The 19,468-nt window shown below is 38.1% G+C and overlaps 1 protein-coding gene across 3 annotated transcripts in view; it reads right to left on the bottom strand.

Annotated features, from left to right (window-relative positions):
- Positions 1–19,468, bottom strand: part of plekhh1 (pleckstrin homology domain containing, family H (with MyTH4 domain) member 1) — a 61,308-nt gene that overhangs the window by 3,994 nt on the left and 37,846 nt on the right. For all 3 annotated transcript variants that reach the window (XM_077240093.1, XM_077240096.1, XM_077240094.1), the window contains exons 18-29: positions 17,596–17,707; positions 16,474–16,586; positions 12,803–12,979; positions 12,553–12,650; positions 11,660–11,837; positions 9,432–9,587; positions 9,247–9,344; positions 8,202–8,343; positions 7,974–8,113; positions 3,276–3,405; positions 3,029–3,112; positions 93–239 (exon numbers count right to left, since the gene is read on the bottom strand). In XM_077240093.1, coding sequence (XP_077096208.1) covers positions 93–239; positions 3,029–3,112; positions 3,276–3,405; positions 7,974–8,113; positions 8,202–8,343; positions 9,247–9,344; positions 9,432–9,587; positions 11,660–11,837; positions 12,553–12,650; positions 12,803–12,979; positions 16,474–16,586; positions 17,596–17,707 — 1,575 coding nt within the window. The remainder of the gene's footprint in view (positions 1–92; positions 240–3,028; positions 3,113–3,275; positions 3,406–7,973; positions 8,114–8,201; positions 8,344–9,246; positions 9,345–9,431; positions 9,588–11,659; positions 11,838–12,552; positions 12,651–12,802; positions 12,980–16,473; positions 16,587–17,595; positions 17,708–19,468) is intronic.

Below are 19,468 nucleotides of genomic sequence, written 5' to 3'. Positions count from 1 at the left end.
AAAGCATCACATATATCATAATTCTGTCTATACTGGCAGCATTTGGAAAAGCAGTTAAACTGTTGTCCCTTTTGTTACTTCGCATGTCTTACCTTTGGTTTAGCCAGTGCAAATAAAAGTTTATCCACAGTTTTCTTGCCCAAACCCTGGTCTTTAATCTGGCTGATCACCAGCATGAAATCTTCCTTGCAGCCTCCGAAGGTGATCACTGACTGGTACGGATATGTGGCGAATGGGTGCTAAAAAAATCAAAATTGAGAAATTTAAAGTCTTATTAGACTCTACAAAAACAAACATATACACTACCATTGAAAAGAAAGAATGTATTAAACTGATCAAAAGTGACAGTAAATACTTTTATATCCATTTATACTACAACACAGGTTTCCACAAAATTATTGATCAGTACAACTGCTTTCAACATTGACGATAATAAGAATAAATGTTTTTTTAAGCACCAAATCAGCCTATTAATATGATTTCTGAAGGATTATGTGACACTGAAAATTTAGCTTTGTCATCACAGGAATATATTTTAAAATATATTTAAAATATAAAAACAGCTGTTTAAAATTTCTCAATATTACAGTGTTTACTGTTACTGGCTTTCTGTTCCCGTAGGGATTGTTTTTTCTCTGTGAGCTGGTGAGAATAGTGAATGGATGAAGAGGTAAACCAAAAAAAGACGGCATAAAAATAGAAAATTACAGAGTCTGCCCTGACCCTGTTTATTCTTTCTCAAAACAGCTTGACTTCTCCAAGTGAGAATACAGCCAACCGGGCAAGATATCAGGACTACAGCTTTTGGAAACTTCCAGGTCAATAAACATTTCAAACCAGCACACCTGCCAATGTGTCTCTCAGTGCCAGATCTTATACACTTGTAGAAACATAAGAGCAGGGTTGAGAAATGCACCACGCCAAGAGAGGGCGCTAAAGGTCTGAAAAGAAGTGCACTTACAAACGAGGCCCAGCAAGCTTGAGGAGCAGAGGTGTAAAAGCAGACATATGAAGCTCATATTTTTGTTATAGCTGATTAAATTGTTCTTTTGAGCTGGGACTACGTTTCTAGGTGAATGAACGTCTGCTTGTGCGCTACCCATGGACATTACTAAAACATTATTATATTTTAAGTGGTGGGATATGTTGGAACAGCGAATGTATATAAATGTTAATTAGGTTACGATAATAAAAGTAAAATTATTGTTTTGATAAATAGCTTTTTTGGTAGACTGGTTGAGATCAGTATTGGAGTATTTGTTCATTTCCAGTAATACACTAGTTCAATCGTGACAACTCTCAAAGTGAATTATTTAACCAGCATGGGGAATGTAGATACACTGCTGTTGAGTAAATACAACAATTTGTTCAGCTTACTTAAAATAACACATAAGGACATGCTCATGCTGCTGCAAGAGTATATTAAAACCCCTATAGCTGATCTCTACAAGTGGCACCAGAGAGGAGGAGGAGGAGGAGGAGGAGGAGGAGGGCTAAACAACATTTTTCATAATCATTCAGCAGGGTGATCGAAATGTACGTAATATATGGTTACGTGGATTAGAAAGTACATCTGGTTGGCTAATGCCACAGCGGTAGAGGAACCAATCAGTGCTCGGTTAGAGTTTCATGACTGAATAGAGAGCCTAAGTCCCTCCTCTCCGCTTCCGGCTCATGGGACCTTATTTCGGGAAAAATATGTATGGTAGTCAATGGCGAGAGACAACTTATCTTTTTATTCCATTTTAATTATGCCCTGAATTACACATATGATGTTTGTCAATTTAAAAGATAATTATGAAAGTCAAGAAAGTCACAGTTTGTCATAGAACAGAGGAGTAACATTTAGTTGTATGTGAAAATCGGTCCATGAACTACATCTCTCGTCTCGCGCTATGTACGTCACCGAGCTCGTGTGTGTGCAGTCTGGTACAAAACACACAGGCGTGACGGCGTAACGTTACGATTATAACGTTAGACTGTAGAAGAAATGACAGACGTTAGCTTCAGTAAAGTTAGCTTTATTCAAGAGAGAAAAGGTAAGACGTCACATGCGCGCCTTTTGGGTTTGTAGTCTTTGTAATTACGTATTTTCACAGTCTTATACCTCAACAGTTTTACATCAAACTGCGACTTTCTTGACTTTTAAAATGTTCACTGCAAAAAATGCTTTTCTAACTTAGTATTTTTGACTTGTTTCTAGTACAAATATCAAAAAGATCAAGAGGCATTTACTAGATGAGTAAAATGACATGAGATATTATGTCCTGTTTTCTGGGAGAATTAATTAAAATTAAGTGAGTTAAGCAAAATTATCTGCCAATGGAGTAAGAAAAATAATGTTAATTCAAACAGAAACAAGATTATTTTTCTTACCCTATTGGCAGATCATTTTGTTTGTTAGGAGCAAAAACTCACTTAAATTTTATTTATTTCCCCAGAAAACAAGACTTAATATCTTATGTCATTTTTCTACTTTAGTAAATGGGTCTTGATTTAAGAAATGTTTGATATTTGGACTGGAAACAAGACAAAAATACTAAGTTAGAAAAGCATTTTTTACAGTGTATCTTTTAAATTGACAAACATCATATGTGTAATTCAGGGCACAATTCAAACGGGATCCAAATATTTGTTGTCTCTCGCCATTTACTACCATACAATATTTTTCCGAAATAATGTCCCATGGTCCACCGGAAGGGGAGGGACTTATGCTCTCTATTGTGTTTTCTAAATCTTTTTCCTTTTGACTCAGTTATGTGCTTATAGATTTAAAAATATTTACAGATTACATTATATTAACATCACATACTTTGTTATTGTTATATTCTCAAGACTGACTTGAAGGTTTCCATTATAAGAACATTACTGTAAGTATGTTTTTCATTTGTTTTTACAACCTGAGGGAGTCTAAATGATTTTCTATGGTAATTAACAGCACACTTAAGAGCTTATGGTTTAAATGGCCCGTAATATTCCTTAAACGCAGTCTTACTTTCTGAAACTATAAGTATCCACATACACTCACCATTGTGTAGTCCAGGACACTCAGCCCATCCTCATTTACAGCCAGCCACACCTGAGTCTGATCCAATGAAGAGGGAGGTAATGGCTGCGCACCAACAGAGTGGGAGTAAAAGGAGAAAATCTGTCATGTTTTAACAGCGCTCTTGTGAAAAGGTACATCTGAAAACCTTTTTAAGTGGTCGAGGTTGCGACCACGTCATTTTGGCAGCGGTTCTGGAAACTGTAGCCTCATCTACATCTGAACTTACCTTGGCACTGAACAGCTTGGCCCCAAACAGAGGCCACTTGCGGGCCACGGTCAGATAGATTCTCACACATTCGGAGGCTGTGCACCCACCCAGGACAGACCACTTAGTGGCCAAACACTCACCGAGGTCCCTGTGGGACAAAGTTACTATTAAATAGAGTGTTTGTATAGAGTGTCACCCAGTGAGCTCTTTTAAAATGAAGAAAAACAGCATAATAATGTCAATAAAGCAAAGTATAATATAATACATACTGTATATATATATATATATATATATATTTTTTTTTTGTGCTGTCAAACGATTCAAATATTGAATCGCGATTAATCACATTAATGTCATAGTTAACTCGCAATTAATCGCACATTTTTATCTATTATAAATGTCCCTTGATTTCTTTTTGTCCCATTATTTTTTCTCATTTTAATACTCTTATCAACATGGAAAAGTGGAGTGGCAGTAAGTTTGTTCGGTAACACTTTAGAATACGGTTCCTTCGTTAATGAATAACTACACAAGAACCAATGAGTAACACAATATTAACAATCTAGTAACTATTATTAACTAACAAGAACAAAGATTAACGAACTAGTAAGTAATAGCGCACAGATGAAAGTGGTAGTTCACTATTAACTAATCAATAACTACTATTTTTTTAATGCTTCCCAGAGAACTACTGAAAAAGTTTATTAACAATCTAGTAACTACTATTAACTAAAAAGAAACTCTGATTAACGAATTAGGAAGTAATAGTGCACAGATGAAAGTGTTACTACATACTTCTATGGGAATTACTAATTATTTGGATCTGAATTCTAAAGTGAAGATCATGGGAACTAACTAGTAATGACTCAAGTGTTACTACATGATCTAGTCATGATTTGTGCAACTAAACACAAAAGTCATTTCAAGCGTTTGAGATTTTTGGTGAACTTTAGTATACTTTTAGAAAATTTCTTTAGAAGTATAGTAACAATTGAGTCATTACTAGTTAGTTCCCATGATCTTCACTTTAGAATACGGATCCAAATAATTAGTAATTCCCATAGAAGTATGTAGTAACACTTTCATCTGTGCACTATTACTTCCTAATTCGTTAATCAGAGTTTCTTTTAGGTTAATAGTAGTTACTAGATTGTTAATAAACTTTTTCAGTAGTTCTCTGGGAAGCATTAAAAAAATAGTAGTTATTGATTAGTTAATAGTGAACTACCACTTTCATCTGTGCGCTATTACTTACTAGTTCGTTAATCAGAGTTTCTTGTTAGTTAATAATAGTTACTAGATTGTTAATATTGTGTTACTCATTGGTTCTTGTGTAGTTATTCATTAACGAAGGAACCGTATTCTAAAGTGTTACCGTTTGTTCTTGTTGTGGTATCCATGTGCTTCTGTCTGAAGTCATCCATTTAATATACAATAAACAATTATGTGTGTAATAAATAATAGTGTTCAGTGATTATTTGAATGAAACCTAAAAATGCATTTAAAATGAAAATTTTGAAAAATTCGCATGTGTGATTGGGCATCAAGTGGTATTTCAGACTGGACATGCGGCGATGATAGCTCAGTTCACAACTACAAAACACACAGATCACTTTGGTCTTGTCAATGGAACCATTTGGTAACTTTTTAAAAGTAAACTTTCCATTCAGAATCTTATTGGCATCCATTTCGGCGTCTCGCGCTCACCATTCACTCAACCTAACGTTAGCCTACTACTCTTTGGTCGGCTCGCAAGCCCAAACAAGTGTGTGTGGCGTGCCTGTTGTTTTGTTTCCCGTCTAGCTAGATCCGGTGTGGTGTTGTAGTTTTTCTAACGTTACTAGTTGTTGCAACAGTGTGTGATAAAAACGGCAAAGTTTGCTAGGCTAAAAAGAACATTAATCTCGCGATAAAAAAATTGACGCCGTTAAAATGGGTTTGCGTTCACGCCGGTAATAACGCGTTTAACTGACAGCACTAATTTTTTTATAACATAAAATAATATATACTATATACTGTATGTATACATTCAACGTACATACATACAGTATATATATATTAGGGCTGTCAAAGTTAATGTAACGAGGTGCGGTGAAGGCAGATAGGAGGCTGGATCCAAACGCAGTTTACACGCTTTATTTAAACAAACTATAAACTCAAACAGAAACTCAGAACGCGGATCAAGAAACTTAACACTGGGAATCCAACACTCACGTTAATCCTGAAACATATAACAACTCACAAAGACAGGGCAGAAACACAGGGCTTAAATCATCAGGGACAAACGAGCTAACAGGATAACAAGGGGGCGTGGGAAAATCAGAAACACCTGGGAAAACTAATGAACAAGACAGGGAACCAAAGAAAATGACAGGACACAAACCCACATCGTGACATAACCCCCCCCTTAAGGGCGGCTCCTGAAGCCCAATAAAACAAACAAAAGTCCAGGAGGGCGGTCTTGGGGGAGGGATGGGGGGCCAGGCCCATGCAGGGGAACGGGACCTGGACCTAGGCAAGGCGGGCCTGGGCCGCAGAGCGTGGGCGGACCAGACTGGGCCGAAGGCCAGGGCGGAGCAGGACGAGGCGAAGGCCAGGGCGGAGCAGGACGAGGCGAAGGCCAGGGCGGAGCAGGACGTGATGGCGGCCATGGAGGTGAAGCCCCTGCAGACGACCATGGCGGCGCAGCCCTCATGGTCTCCTCACCTGACCCTTGGCCCCCCCCCAAAAAATACTTGGGGAAATCCACGGGTTCAGGAAAGCCCTCCCGGAGCTTGAAGGGCGCCGGCAGGGCGAGGCGCAGAGGCGGGGCCGGCAGGGCGAGGCGCAGAGGCGGGGCCGGCAGGGCGAGGCGCAGAGGCGGGGCCGGCAGGGCGAGGCGCAGAGGCGGGGCCGGCAGGGCGAGGCGCAGAGGCGGGGCCGGCAGGGCGAGGCGCAGAGGCGGGGCCGGCAGGGCGAGGCGCAGAGGCGGGGCCGGCAGGGCGAGGCATCTGGGAACGCCCTCCGGAGCCTGGCGAGCAAAACGAGTCCTCCTCCTCCTGCGACGGCGCTTCACTGGGCTTGAAACTTTCACTTGGCTGGATTCACTTGACTTGGAACTTGACTCACTTGACTCACTTGACTTGGAACTTGACTCACTTGACTTGGAACTCGACTCACTTGACTTGGAACTCGACTCACTTGACTTGGAACTCGACTCACTTGACTTGGAACTCGACTCACTTGACTTGGCGGCACTTGACTCACTTGACTCGGCGGCACTTGACTCACTTGACTCGGAGGCACTTGACTCACTTGAATCGGCGGCACTTGACTCACTTGAATCGGCGGCACTTGACTCACTTGAATCGGCGGCACTTGACTCACTTGATTCGGCGGTACTTGACTCGGCAGTTGACTCACTTGACACGGCACTTGAAATGCATGCTCGTCGAGGCTCACGTGAAATGCATGCTCGTCGAGGCTCACGTGAAATGCATGCTCGTCGAGGCTCACGTGAAGCGCGGCCTCGGTTGGGCTTACGAGAGGCGACGAGAGCCCGGGAGGTGTCGAGTAGAACAAGCCCGTAATCGAGAAGAGATCATCCAAGGAGCAAGCCTGTGCAATATACCGGTCAAGAGTCCATTCAGTAATATCCCTCGGCATCCATCGAGCGATCTTATAATCCAGCCCGTTCCAAAACAGGTCCATGAGCTGGATCTCATCTAGCGCTCCCAGATGGCAAATGGACAGAAAATCCTTCGCGTACCTTTGGACGGACTGGCCCTCTTGCAATAACGTCGACAGGTATTCTCTCAGAGCCCGGTTGCTGACTACTGCTGGATCCATGTCTTGGTGAGTTGTTCTGTAACGAGGTGCGGTGAAGGCAGATAGGAGGCTTGATCCAAACGCAGTTTACACGCTTTATTTAAACAAACTATAAACTCAAACAGAAACTCAGAACGCGGAACAAGAAACTTAACACTGGGAAACCAACACTCACGTTAATCCTGAAACATATAACAACTCACAAAGACAGGGCAGAAACACAGGGCTTAAATCATCAGGGACAAACGAGCTAACAGGATAACAAGGGGGCGTGGGAAAATCAGAAACACCTGGGAAAACTAATGAACAAGACAGGGAACCAAAGAACATGACAGGACACAAACCCACATCGTGACAGTTAACACGTTAATGCATGCAATTAATTTAAACTTAAATGTTTAAGTTAACGCAAAAAACTACAGATAAATTATTACATTTATCATTTAAATTATAATTATTCTGAAATAACTATTATGACATTAATTATAGTATAGAACTTATGTAGCCCCGCCCCTTTTCAGCGCTGCGCTCGTTGTCTTTTGTCTTCCGGTCTGTATTTTCACAGCGATCCTTCGTATTTATGAATGAACGGCTCGTTTTAAAATCGTCCCGGTCTATTGACAATTTGTTAAGACATCTGCTTTAAACATTACAATCCTCATTTTAACTTTCGTTAACTTTAAATTAAGTTAATCCACTTCAGAAGCTAATTACTCCTGGACAGCAATGCCATAGAAATATACAGAGCGACCGCAAAAACGGAAGTTCAAAGACAATATTTTAAAGATGGCGGCGCCCTCGATTCTCTGGTGCATAAGGTCCATACAATTAAATGCTAAAGATAATTGATAATATAATATAATATAATAAACATGAATGTGATGTGATTATAATGTACTTATAATTTACCTGAGCTGTTCCATGCTGCATTCTTGCTTGTAGCGTTTAGGGTAAAAACGCTCCAGTACCTGCAGAAGGACCTGTTGGGTCTTCAGCTGAGGAGGACCAGCGGGAGACATTGCTGGCCGGTCTAGGTCACCATGCTCGACCTAAAAGATAATTGAGTTGTGTTTGTTACCCACCGCTTCAGATAAACTCACCCTCAAACAGAGACATGTGATTTAGATCAACACACACCTGTGCCATCAGCGCAGCCACTTCCAGGGCCAGTTCCTTACTGACAGGGAAGTGTCCTTGTTGTACCTCATCATTTACTTGATAGGCCAGCAGAAGGCGCTCTCGCTCAGTTTCCCCCTTAGCCTGAGCTCGGAAACACAGCCTACGAGGAAGATTGAATACTAATATTATCAAAATATTGGTAAAAACATTCTTAAAGGGACAATGTGTAGTTTAAGTATTTTATTATCTAAAATCAATATTTTTATTCATAAATATGTCCTCAATGGTGTACAAATACCTCTGCCAATTATCTAACTTATCCTCGTAAACGAAGAATTTGTTATCTTTATATACATGTGACGGGTAGGTCCACGGAGGCTTCCATGTCGTTCCGCCATCTTGAAAAACTATAATAGCAGAGAGGGTCAAAAAGTACTAGGCCAACGCGTTTTCGTTCAGAGCCAGCGTCACGTGACTGAACGCAGCTGAACCGGACAAGAAGATTTGAGAGACGCTTGTCACGGCCCCGGCAAGTTTAAAAGGTTGCACTGCACGGTTATTTATAATGGAGGACCATACTTCTGTGGACCCACAGGACCGGAGATTGCAAAAAACAAGTTTTAATGTCGGGATAGCTTTTTCCAGGTGGAAAGAGTTGATGCAGGAGAAAGCTTTCAAAAGAGACGCTGAACTTGCCTGCTTTCTTCTGAAAAGGTAACGTTAAGTCAATGTTGCAAGCTTTTTTTGTCGCTTCTCTGCCTTTGGAAACTTTCAATTATATCAAACATCCGTTTGTTCGTTGTGTCAAGTTTCATTTTGTTTGAAATAACAAACCTGTTCACCCGAAGAAAACCTCGACGAAGTGCTAATAGAAGACATCCTGTCATAGCTTTTTGGTACATAACAGCTACCGTAGATGCAACACGCATTTGAAAAAGCGAGGCGCTGGAGAGCACGATTCGTTTAAATGCAAAATACAATTCACCGCTAGATGGGAGAAATTCCTACACAATGTCCCTTTAATTGTTCATTTCAATAGATTTTTGGCGTATTTCAAACGTACCTGCTTTTATAAGTGAGACGGACAATCCGTGTTCCTTCATATTTTCCAGGATGAAGTTCTTTCAGTGCCTGTTCCCACTTGGAGATCACATCACAAATCTGCACCAGAGGATTACAAAAATCATTTTTTGCAGCACAAAAAATGTACTTTTTTAAAATCTGTAGTATTTAATGTTCATATTATACTTTATTGCGGGGCTGCAGGCAGTGCTCCAGGTCTTTGCCAGAGGGGTCGTCAGTGAAGAGAGCGAAGCCTGAAATCTGTGGTTTCCTCATGCCTGCCCTCTGGTTCACTGTGTTCAGGAACTCCTCCACTGTGGTCGAACCATCAAAACCTACAACCTAAAGAGGTGGAGAAAGATAAGATGGTATGATAGTAAAACTTTTTACTGTTATGCATTCCATATCATTTATCAAGGACCTGTTTACCCTTGGAATCAACCATGCATTTTTTGTGACTGGATCACAAGTGGTCAATGCTGAATACGGGTGTAAATGGGCGCTAAAACCTGATCAGATTATAAGAAACCACATATGGAGGTAGTCAGAAACGCATGTGAGGACATGGCACGTGTAGTGTAAATGCTCATCTGTCCTGACTGCAACTTAAAGGGATAGTTCACCCAAAAATGTAAATTCTGTCAGTAATTACTCGCCCTCATGTTGTTCAACCCCGTAAGACCTTCGTTCATCTTCGGAACACGAATTAAGATATTTTTGATTAAATCTGAGAGCTGGATCACTCCTCCATAGGCTTCTAAGGGATTGAAACTTGTTCCCCGAAAAGTTATTAAAGACATCGTTAAAATAGTCCAAGTGACTACAGTGGCTCAATCTTAAGTTTATCAAGCGACGAGAATACTTTTTGTGCGCAAAAACAGTGTAACAGCGCAGCGCTTCTGTGTTGTACGTCACACGCATCACACACATGACCAGCGTCGGCCAATAGTGAGCCTGCGTGTGACGTACAACACAGAAGCGCTGCGCTGTTACACTAGTGAACTCACTCGAGGCCCACAGAGAAGGAAATCAATAGTTGAAATAAAGACGTTATTTTTGTTTGTTTTTGCGCACAAAAAGTATTCTCGACGCTTGATAATCTTAAGATTGAGCCACTGTAGTCACTTGGACCATTTTAACAATGTCTTTAATAACTTTTCGGGGAACAAGTTTCAATCCCTTAGAAGCCTATTTTTCAATCAAAAATATCTTAATTTGTGTTTGCGAGTGAAAACGAAGGTCTTACGGGGTTGAACAACATGAGGGAGAGTAAATACTGACAGAATTTTCATTTTTAGGTGAACTATACCTTTAACTCTTTCCCACTATTGACAGAATTTTCCTTCATTTATGAAACGCATCCTCTCACTGACAGAATTTTCCGTAAATCCGCGTTTTCCCTTTTGTATGGTAGGGGGTGCTATTACCCATCTTCTGAAAGAGTCCAGAATCTCTGGATCAAAACACAGGAAGAGAAGAAGCAGAAACAAGCTATAGAAGCATTGCTTATGCACATGTGACTAAAATGTGATTTGTCCAAAATGTTGCTTTTTATTAATGATACTAAGTGTTGATAAAAAAAAGAATGCATGAAGCTAGAATAAAATATCAGGTGTAACAGGTAAAAGTTTGCATAATGTGTTTTTTGTCAAATATCATATTTGATACACTAGGCTTTTACGGCTCATATAAGATGTGTCCCAATTCAGAGACTGCATCTTTCGAAGGGTGCATTTGAAGCGGAGTGACGAGCTGTTCAAATGCTGACTTATATCTTACTAAGGTGCTATCTTATATAGTTTACTCTTTATTATGTACAGAAATGGATCAAGTTATACATATTTAGAACGGTGGTGAACCCTGTTTTGACTTTAAAAAAGTCCATTACAAACATTACTGGCACTCGTCAGTGGCAGCGGTCACAGTTGCACCTCGGTTTTATTCAGAGGCCCAAACTGAACAAAAATATGCAATTTGGTGAACTTGCCATATTTATATGCCAAAAAGTAAAATGAAACTTTGATAGCTTGTAATGTAAATCAATGAGATTTTTTTTTTACCAGTATTGCGGACTACTTACATAAAATGCATATATATATATATATATATATATATATCAGTTGTCAATCTCTACCTCCCAATAATATCTTAGTAAGATGATATATAATGCTTAGTTTTATGATCAAAGCTCATGATCAAAGGGATTTTTCCAAAAAACATGTATGTCAAGTAAAAGGCCTTTTACTTACTAAAAAGTATAAGCTCTAAATCAGAAGGCTTGCTGGTGTACAGCAGTTTTTTCAGCAAAGTTTTGATCATGTTGATAATTTAGAGGCGTTAGAAATTTGTGTATCAAATATGATCCTATAAGCTTTATTGGGGTAATGTAAGGGCCACTGAAAGTGTTAGTGTACCTCATAAGTGTTGTTCATGAAGTGTACAGGTATGCTGAAGGGTAGAGAGTGATGATAGGGGTTTCTCAACAGAATCGACAGGATTTCCATCCGCGAAGGCTTTGCTTCTCTCTCTCCATTCTGTAAAGTTCTCTCTAGTGAGCGCTGGCAGTACACAGCATATTTCCCCACTTCCGTCCTGTGAGTGTACATACACAAACTCAAATACAAGTACATTAGACTTCACTGCAAAACCCTTATTCTAATCAGTACCTTAGTCTTTGTTTTCCAGTAAACATAACAAAATGCCCTTAAATCCAAACATAACTCTTCTAGTTTCATTGTCAGATTTTTCCCACTTGTTATAAGCGTAATAAGACTTTTATTTCTGTAATTATGATGAAAAAAATTCAGGTTTGCCATCAAAGGAATAAATAACAATTTAAAAATATTAAAATGCAAAACAGTTGTTTTAAATTGTAACAAAATTTCACAATATTACGTTTTTTTCTGTATTTTTTATCAAATAAATACAGTCTTGGTGAGCATAAAAGACTTTTAAAAATCACTTTTGAATGGTATATAGTATATATTGTATATAATGGTGTATAGTTGTAAGTCTGATAATATAATTGTAAATCTGATTTAAAGATATATAAAATGTAAATTCTTAAAATATACAGTTGTTCGAAATCCTTAATATATATATATATATATATATATATATATATATATATATATATATATAAAATTTAATTATAAATAGTACAACCATTTACGATCTACTGTATATATATTCAGATTTATTAGTATAAATTACAAACATAAATATATATTTGGGTTTACTATATAGTCAGATTTATAGCTATATACTTTAGTTCGTAAGAAGATTTAGGGCCAGTTCGGCCAGTGACCTGGGATCTGCGTTCTGCTGCAGGTACCGTCTCAGGTACCACAGGAAGTGATGCTGAGGCAGGAAGAGAGCCACACACAGTGACAACAGCTGCCAGCACTGAGAAAGAGAGAGAGAGAGAGAGAGAGAGAGAGAGAGAGAGAGAGAGAGAGAGAGAGAGAGAGAGAGAGAGAGAGAGAGAGAGAGAGAGATACAACACTTGAGCTGATGATTCAGTGTGAAGCGTGTGTCTGCACAAATATGACACTGACCTGTGTGAGGGCATAGTTGTGAGGAGTGCGGCAGTTGGTCTGTTTGATCAGCTGACAGTACATTTCATTCTGCAGCTCTGGATGTGTTAGGCACACCTGCAGTGCATTCTGGGCCAGCGAGGTGTGGTAGTCAATTGAGGGAGACTCCACCAGCACATTGATGAAAAGCTGGCAAGACTGCCAGGGCCAAAAAAAAAAAAACATATTTGTATGTATGTGGGTCAATGACACAACACTCACATTTTGTCCTATTTATTAATTTATACAAAAATACATTACAAAATATTATTCATAAAAAAAGTCCCTAAAAATGTCAAATAACTCTATCAAAACTCAAAATTATAATGTGGTTTGACTTGCTCAATAATTATTTGCAAAAAAGATTATATATTTTATTTTAAATGTATTTTGATTTATTTCAATTTAGATTGAAATCCTATAAAAAATCCTAAGCCTTCAAATATGTAAAAGATAATATGTTATTACTTTTTACTTGATATTTACACCACATTACATTTTAAGACAATAGTTTGTTTTCTCTTGAAATTGGTGTAAGTTTTTGAAAACAATATGAAACCAACATGAATTCAAAAGAGAAGATTTTTAAGTAAAACATTTTTTTGGTAAAACTCTCCGATATACATTCTACTAACTATAAGTACCTTTGCAACTACATGCCAACTAACTCTCATTATAGTATTAGTAGACTGTCTGCCTAATATCTGCTAAAGTTTTATTGTGATGCTCCTCCAACAGACATTCTACTGACTATAAGAAACTTTGCAACTACATGTCAACTTATTCTACTAACCCAAACCCTCACACCTAACCCTAACCTAACCCAAATGAGATTGTGATTATGGCACTAGTGTCTCTGATGAACCAGCAGATGGCGACACCTCACACAACACATCACCACACACAGCTGCTAGTCAGCGCATGCAACAACATGCTTTACTTTCTTATTAACATTCCGTTTCTGTTCTTACAGAAATTCTTACAATGCAAATTAAATCAAGTCAGGATGTAGCTGTCGACCCCCCATTCATTACTTCATAGAGAGAGGCATTTTCTTTCAGTATCAAATGACTACCTAAATAGTGCCTCTGATCTTCAAAGAGCACCGAGGGCTGCGTATGATGCTAGCTCTCGAGGACACGCCATTGAACTGTCAATAGGGCATAATGTCTGTAAACCTCAGGAGAACTGGGTTCTCTATAGAAAATGGGAGCCTGGGGAGAAACCACGAGCAACTGGAATGAGACTATCTCTCCAAACACTGTCAGCGATCCTCTTTGAACTCAAAATGAAATGTTTAGGCCTGTCCTCAAAATGAGATGTTACAGGGCTAGTGCCATTTCCCACACAAAGTGCTGAGAGCCACTGCTGAGGAGTAACTATATTTTTCTGCATTATGAATAACAGCAAAACACTTTGTAGCATGTAGCTTTAAAAAATATTGATCTGAGGGACAATTAAGTGAGTATATCACATGCGCTCTTGCGTACTACTAGGATTTCTGAGGTAAGGATTTTGCTTCATCCTTGAGACTCAAGTCTTTTTAATCTATTTAACAAAATGATTCATTCATTCATTTACTGATACGTTTCGTGACTGTTTCTGCAGGTTAAGAGCTGTCAAGTGATTTTCTTTTTGTGTTATGAGTCACTGAATCATTCACTCAACTGAATTATTAAAAAACAGTTATTCACAACCAAAAAATCTTATAATTTATTAAAATTTGCATCTACAAATCTACTAAGAAAGTGTTTCGCTCACAAGTGACAACAGAGCAGTTTTCCTGTTTTGTGAACTGCTGAGCATTATTTTTCATTATGATACGGAAAATATGATACATTACATTTACTAAAACTATTACAAATCATTTTTGTTAATTGAAATGAAGCTGAAATACTATGAACAATCAATATTAGATGAAAATTAATTTGATTTCAGATAGCTACCAAATCAACATTTAAATTTTTTTAAGTTTAAGTACTAAAACTGAAATAAAAAGGCAATTAAAGCTAAATAAAAATATTAACCACATAACAAAATTACTGAAACAAACTAAAATTTTTAAAAAACCTGAAAACATATAAATTAAACCCAATCCTAAATAGTATATAAATTATACTAAAATAACACAGATTATGACATTAAGTCATTTTAATTGTATCAATTGCCATTTTTATACACTCAAAAAAATGGTTTAGTGGCACTGTTCTTTTTACCCAAATGTTTTGTTAAAGTAACACACATATATTTCTTTTACCACCAAAACACTATTGTATTGCGTTTAATTAACTTAACCTGTATAATTTCCACTTTACTTAATTATTAATCGTTAATCTAATTTAAAGGGTTTAATTTCGCGTTAAACAAAAACTTAATTTGAATGTGTTAAATCTTCTTAAATATGTAAAATTAAAGTTTACTTAATCCGTTTGTGTTGGATTACATGAATGATTTGTGTTGCATTAACTGAAACTGGGCGGTGCTTGTTAGTACCCAGCATTCTTTCCATATAGCTGAATTAAGACAGAATAAATGTTCAAATGTTATTTTATGTGTTTTTTAGAAAATGAGGAAATGGGAAGACTTTATAGTGTGTAATTGTGTTTAATGTTCAATTACATTGCAATTATTAGAACCATTTAAATTACAGTGGGTTACCATTGTGGAGAAGAGTAGAGCATTTGGTTAGGATGTGGACTGATTCAAATAGGGTTGTTGTTGCTGAAAGATCATATAAATCATATCATTTAGTATGTTAATAAGTGCTATTATTAGCTATTAGCTAGCTGTAGTCTAGTAATTCATTTGAGAAATCATGTAAATCCTACATACATTTATTTTTCAGTGCAGTTTTAAATAAACTAAAGCATGTTCACTAAACTTAACCGGTTTAAGTTACAGGGAAGCAATTCCATTTGTTTGCACTCATTCAGTTGAGTTGTCACAACAAAAGGAGCTTACATAGATTCAAAAAATGTCATTAACATTAATACAAAATAATTTGCTTGTGTGGAACCACTGTCCATAATTGAATTAAGTTAGTTTAAAGAGTAATTTTTTTGAGTGTACATTCATAATTCTTACGCCACTTTTCTCTAATTGTTGTCGCATGACGAACTGAACAAACGAAATGCCTTCTCTCGTTTAGTCGTCAGCAGATGACCATTTATATAAAATACCTGATTTGTTCAATTATTTTTTTAATTGAGAAGGCTTGTTTGTAGAGTTCATTCTGAGTCTTGTTCGAGATTAATTTGAATTCATTAACATGAATTGAATGAACAAGCTTGTATCTTGTTAAGCTATAGTTTCAAAGCAGCTTCCCCAACATGACTACACCGCAGAGAGGTTTACGTCAATCAGAGCCAAATCCAGCTCTTTATCTCCTGTGCTATAATGAACACAAGGCCTCCTATCACTGCCTTTGATCCTGCTGTGGGAGTCCACAGTAGAGACAGGACGGCACCATCACCTCTCAGGAGAGGAGGATGAGGACAACTTAGAAGTGTTTGAGAGATGGGACTGATTCTTCAAGCGAGATAAAGACAACAAGAGGACATCAAGACTTGAGTGTTTGTGTGAATGTGAATAAAGCAGAAAGAAGGATAAAGGACACTGAGAAAGGAAGAGAAGACACAGACGAGAGTGTTCACCTTAAAGAGCTTGAGAGCTTCAGTTTGAAGTGCCTCGGAGGGCAGCGTGGTGAGTGGGTACCGCAAACCCTCCTTACTGAAGCACAGCACTTCACGTTTCCACTGAGCAGAGTCTGCACACATCAACACACAAACAAACTAATTTAAAATGACACAACAGCTGCTATCAGAACTGCTCGTAAACACTGTCTGGGGTCTAGATGGAGCAGTGGCGGCTGCTGGTCTTTCAAAGAGGGGAAGCTCATTTTCGGCCTACATCATAAAAAATTTTCATTTATATATATACTGAATGAATGGATGAATGAATGAATGAATGAACAAACGATCTAAAAAATATATATTAAACTCGACGGAGGAAATGTGGAGACTAGGTTAAACTGAAACAAGGAACGTTGTGTATAATTGTGTAAAATGTAAGAGGGGAAGCTTCGGCCTACATCATAAAAAATTTTCATTTATTTATACTTTATATATATACTGTATGAATGAATGAACAAACGATCTAAAAAAAAGATGTTGAACACGACGGAGGAAATGTGGGAATTAGGTTAAACTGAAACAAGGAATGTTGTGTATAATTGTGTGAAATGTATGATGAAACTTGCCTAGCAATTTCTCCAAACAAATACCAAGAAATATGTTGTAGTAGTTTGTCTTTTGACTACACTTGTAAAATCCGCGATGGGACTGCGCTCGAACAGCTTCAGCGTCAGCGACTTTTTATAGTACAAAATCGCTGTCAATCAAAAGGAGATGCAGTCTTTCGACAGACCCTCCAATCATCACGCAGAAGCCCGGCGTCCAGCCCCGCCCACTCCTCCATCACCCGAGAGAAGCTGAGAGTCCGTGGGCGGGGCATAATAACAGATTTATCCAATGACCGTCTAGTTTCGGAGCACTGAAAAAAACTGTTCAAAGCAGCGCCACTGAAGTCACCGGACGCTCGGCTTCAACAGGGAAATTCACTGTGACGCTCCGGGAATGAATGAGAAGGAAATCGAGTCTGCTGTAGGCTATGTGGCTGATTCTGAATGAACTCGTCTTCGAGATGAACGTGTTCTAACACATTTGAGAAGCAGTTGTATGTGTTACAGAAGTAGATATTTAAAAGTAACCTCTGACCTGGGTCTCCATCGACATCCAACAGTTTGCCAATCAGCTGCTCATACTCGGTGCCCACCCTCAGGCTGGCACAACTGCCCGCCGCGACAGTCAGGTGGTACAGCCAGGTGTCCTGTGAGAAAGACAGCAAGAAACCGAGGCCCTGTTTACACCTGGTATAAGGATGCATTGTGGTCGATCGGATAATCCCCATGTACACCTGCTGTTTTAATCCGTCTGTTTTGTCCACTTTCAACAACTTCTGTCCTGATTTCTTCGAGGGGAGGGTCTATCTAAATCAGGAATGGTTAGAGAACATTGTGCTTGCTACGTTTTTCGTCTTCAAACCAAACTTGGGTCTTTAGCTGACAAAGTTGGAATCCCACCTGGCTAGTGCGCTTCCCATAATGTTTACACATTAGGTCAGTAGGCAAAGAGTATGTGTTTTTTCGTGACTGTTCGTGCGCATTCGACCACATGAGCATCAAATTGAAACAGCAATTACTCGTGAATTGGACATAAACTCCCTCTCAAATCATAATTTCTACTAGTAAACTCAGATGTCCTAGTAGGAAGGGGTATATGTCCAATTTTCCCGAGTAATGGCAATAAATTACAATAATTTCCTACTAGGAAACTCGTATTTTCCTACTAAGAAAATTCCTAGTAGGAGATAACGAAAAAGCAATCCTAACTACGAAAGCAATCCGGTCGAATGCATTTTCGACTACCTCTAGAAGTGGTTAAAAACGTTTTAGACCCCGTTTACACTTATTTCATATAAGTTGGTTGCCAAGGCAACATTTCTGATTTCCATTGAAGTTTTTCAAGTTTAAGTGCAAGTTTTTCATCAATCCGATCACAAAGAAGACAACGCTAAATACTGGTGTAAACGGGGTCTAAAACGTTTTGAGCTTATCCAATTTCGGCCACTTCTAAGTCGAAAACGCATTCGACCGGATTGCTTTCATAGTTTTTCGTAGTTAGGATTGCTTTTTCATAAAAAAATGACTAAAATTAAAACGCACACTGAAAATTAAAAAAATACAAGCCAATTCAAAATATAAATGAATCAAAATTCATAATTCATCAAAGAATCCTGAAGAAAATGCATTACTGTTTAAATAAAAATATTGGGCAGCACAACTGTGGTGATATTTCTGAAGGATCATGTGACACTAAAGACTTAAGAGTAAAATTCACCTTTGCCATCACATGAATAAAAAGCATTTTGAAATATATTCAAAATAGAAAAGAGTTGTTTTAAACGGTAATAATAAATATAATAATTCACAAATTGATTGTTTTACTGTATTTTTATCACATCAGTGTAGCCTTGAAAAGAGACCTTTTTTAAAAGGTTTTAAAAGGTTTTTTAAAAACATTACAAAATCTTACCGAACCCAAAATATTTTCTGGTTTTATACTGTATATGGTATTAGTTGTGTCTCAAATGTTTTTTAATGCTTTTATCCTATCTTCAGTAAAGTAGTTCCCCAACATTTGTAATTACATACCTTCACAGAAAATTGATTTGCATATTAATAAACTCATTTACATATGGCAATTCGGTCCCACTTTATATTAAGTGGCTTTAAGTACCATGTACTTACATTGAAATTAATAATTTGATGCAATAGATTTATCCTGTACATACATGTTTTTACATTGTACTTATATATTGAAAATACCTGTGTGTAATTACAGCTGTAATTAATGTATGCAATTACATTTGTAATTACACAGTTGACCCTTCCCTTACACCTTAACCCACCCTTAAACCGACCCATACCACCACACCTGACCCTAACCTTACCCGTATCACACATACCTGACCCTAACCTTACCCGTATCACACACACCTGACCCAAACCTTACCAGTATCACACACACC

This window comes from Siphateles boraxobius, unplaced genomic scaffold (assembly GCF_051911475.1).
Source record: "Siphateles boraxobius isolate OS27281-9 unplaced genomic scaffold, OSU_SipBor_1 22, whole genome shotgun sequence".
Classification (NCBI taxonomy): domain Eukaryota; kingdom Metazoa; phylum Chordata; class Actinopteri; order Cypriniformes; family Leuciscidae; genus Siphateles; species Siphateles boraxobius.
Note: the sequence above shows the minus strand (reverse complement) of the source record. Positions and strands in the feature narration are given on the sequence as shown.